This window comes from Pterocles gutturalis, unplaced genomic scaffold (assembly GCF_000699245.1).
Source record: "Pterocles gutturalis isolate BGI_N339 unplaced genomic scaffold, ASM69924v1 scaffold34322, whole genome shotgun sequence".
Taxonomy (NCBI): Eukaryota; Metazoa; Chordata; class Aves; order Pterocliformes; family Pteroclidae; genus Pterocles; species Pterocles gutturalis.
Window position 1 is genome coordinate 1 of NW_010111340.1, and position 1,468 is coordinate 1,468.

General features: G+C 58.4%; 1 protein-coding gene across 1 annotated transcript in view; it reads right to left on the reverse strand.

The window, feature by feature from the left end:
* Positions 1–135: 135 nt before the first annotated feature.
* LOC104461955 (E3 ubiquitin-protein ligase RNF115-like) overlaps positions 136–1,468 on the reverse strand; it is a gene marked incomplete at its 3' end in the record, with an annotated part of 8,904 nt that continues 7,571 nt past the window's right edge. Inside the window, exons 5-7 of the mRNA XM_010073709.1 lie at positions 969–1,180; positions 392–463; positions 136–208 (exon numbers count right to left, since the gene is read on the reverse strand). Coding sequence (XP_010072011.1) covers positions 136–208; positions 392–463; positions 969–1,180 — 357 coding nt within the window. The remainder of the gene's footprint in view (positions 209–391; positions 464–968; positions 1,181–1,468) is intronic.

A 1,468-nucleotide genomic window follows, 5' to 3' on the forward strand; every position in this document is an offset into this window, starting at 1 on the left:
CGGAGCAGAGAGGAGCCCAAAAAACCAGCCCTGGGCTCATCCCCGGCAGCGGGACGGAGCAGAGAGGAGCCCAAAAAACCAGCTGAGAGCTCAGGCCAGCGCGCTGGGACCTATCTCCCCCCGTGTGGGTCTCACCTGGGTGACAATGGCATCAAGGCCGCTCTGTCCCCACGCGTAGTCCCCGGGATTCGAGTGCAGCATCCCGCTCCTGCGGACGGGAGCGGAGAGTCAAGGAAACCGTTTCGCTCGCCCCAAACCAGCCCCTGGGGTTTGCTCATCCTCCCAGAGGAGCCACAACTGGGGGAACGGAGCTCCCCAGCACCAGAGCACGGCTCTTTACTGGTGTGGAGCCGTGATCGAAGCCACAGTGTAAACCACGGCGGCTACTCACCAGGAAAAAGGGTGCTGGGAGCCAGGAATCGCTGAGTTTGCAAAAAACCCTGCAAAGATTTGCTGTATGATTCTAAAGAGGGAGGAAACGAAAGGAAAAATAAAAAATGAATAAGTAGAGCAAATAAATACAGAGCAGCAGCAACAGTTTAGCAAGAACGGGCGGCAAAACATGAAATTCCGCTCCGACCGACGGATGTTGGGACAAGGTAAATCCCTCGGCAGAAGGGCGAGCCCCCAGACAGGCACGGCCCGGGAGGAAGGAGGGATGCGAACTCATCGGAGTGTGGGAGGGCTGGGAGAGGAGAGGAAATGACTGCGCTTCCCAAGCACTGACTCGTTTCCCCGTGGTGAAGGTTGGCACCGGCACAAAACCCACCTTCCCCACCACGCAGCTTCGATTCGTGCCGAGGGGGGACAAAAGGAGGAGCATCCCACGCGAAAATCTGCATTTTTGGGGTCCGAGGGTCACCTACCACCAGCGCCAGGATCTATTTTGTCACGTTTCTCCCCCAAATCTCACATTTTTATACCAACAGGGGAGGGAGATGCTTTCAGGGGGTAATTCGGGCACTTACCCCTCGATAGCAGGAGATCTGTCGGGGCGCGAGCTGCCCCGGGATCGGTACCTCCGTGTCATGGGCAATCGCGGGGGTCGGCTTGGTCCCCAGAGGTCGGCGTGGGCTTGGTGGCCCCTCTCGTTGTCCCTGCTGTCCTGATCCAGTGAGCTGCTACTCAGGAAGGGTCGGAAATCCGGGAAGAACATCGTGTGGTCCAAATGGTCCCAAAGCTGCATCGGGGAGGAGGGGGGGAGAAAAGGGGAGACACACAAACCACGCGCGGCTCCGTCACTGATCCCGGTGACTCCGCTGCCGCCTCGGAGGCGGGGAAATCCACCTCGAGAGAAACAACCGGGCAAATTCGCACGGTTACCATGGCTCCCAGAAAAAAAATCTGGCAAATATGCTTAATTATAACCTGAGCTATCAGCTGTGCCGCCCCGGGAAGACCAAGGCGGCGGCGCTTTCCTGCTACACATGTTTTGTACCCCCGCGAGGGTCGGTGTCTCCCTCCCAGG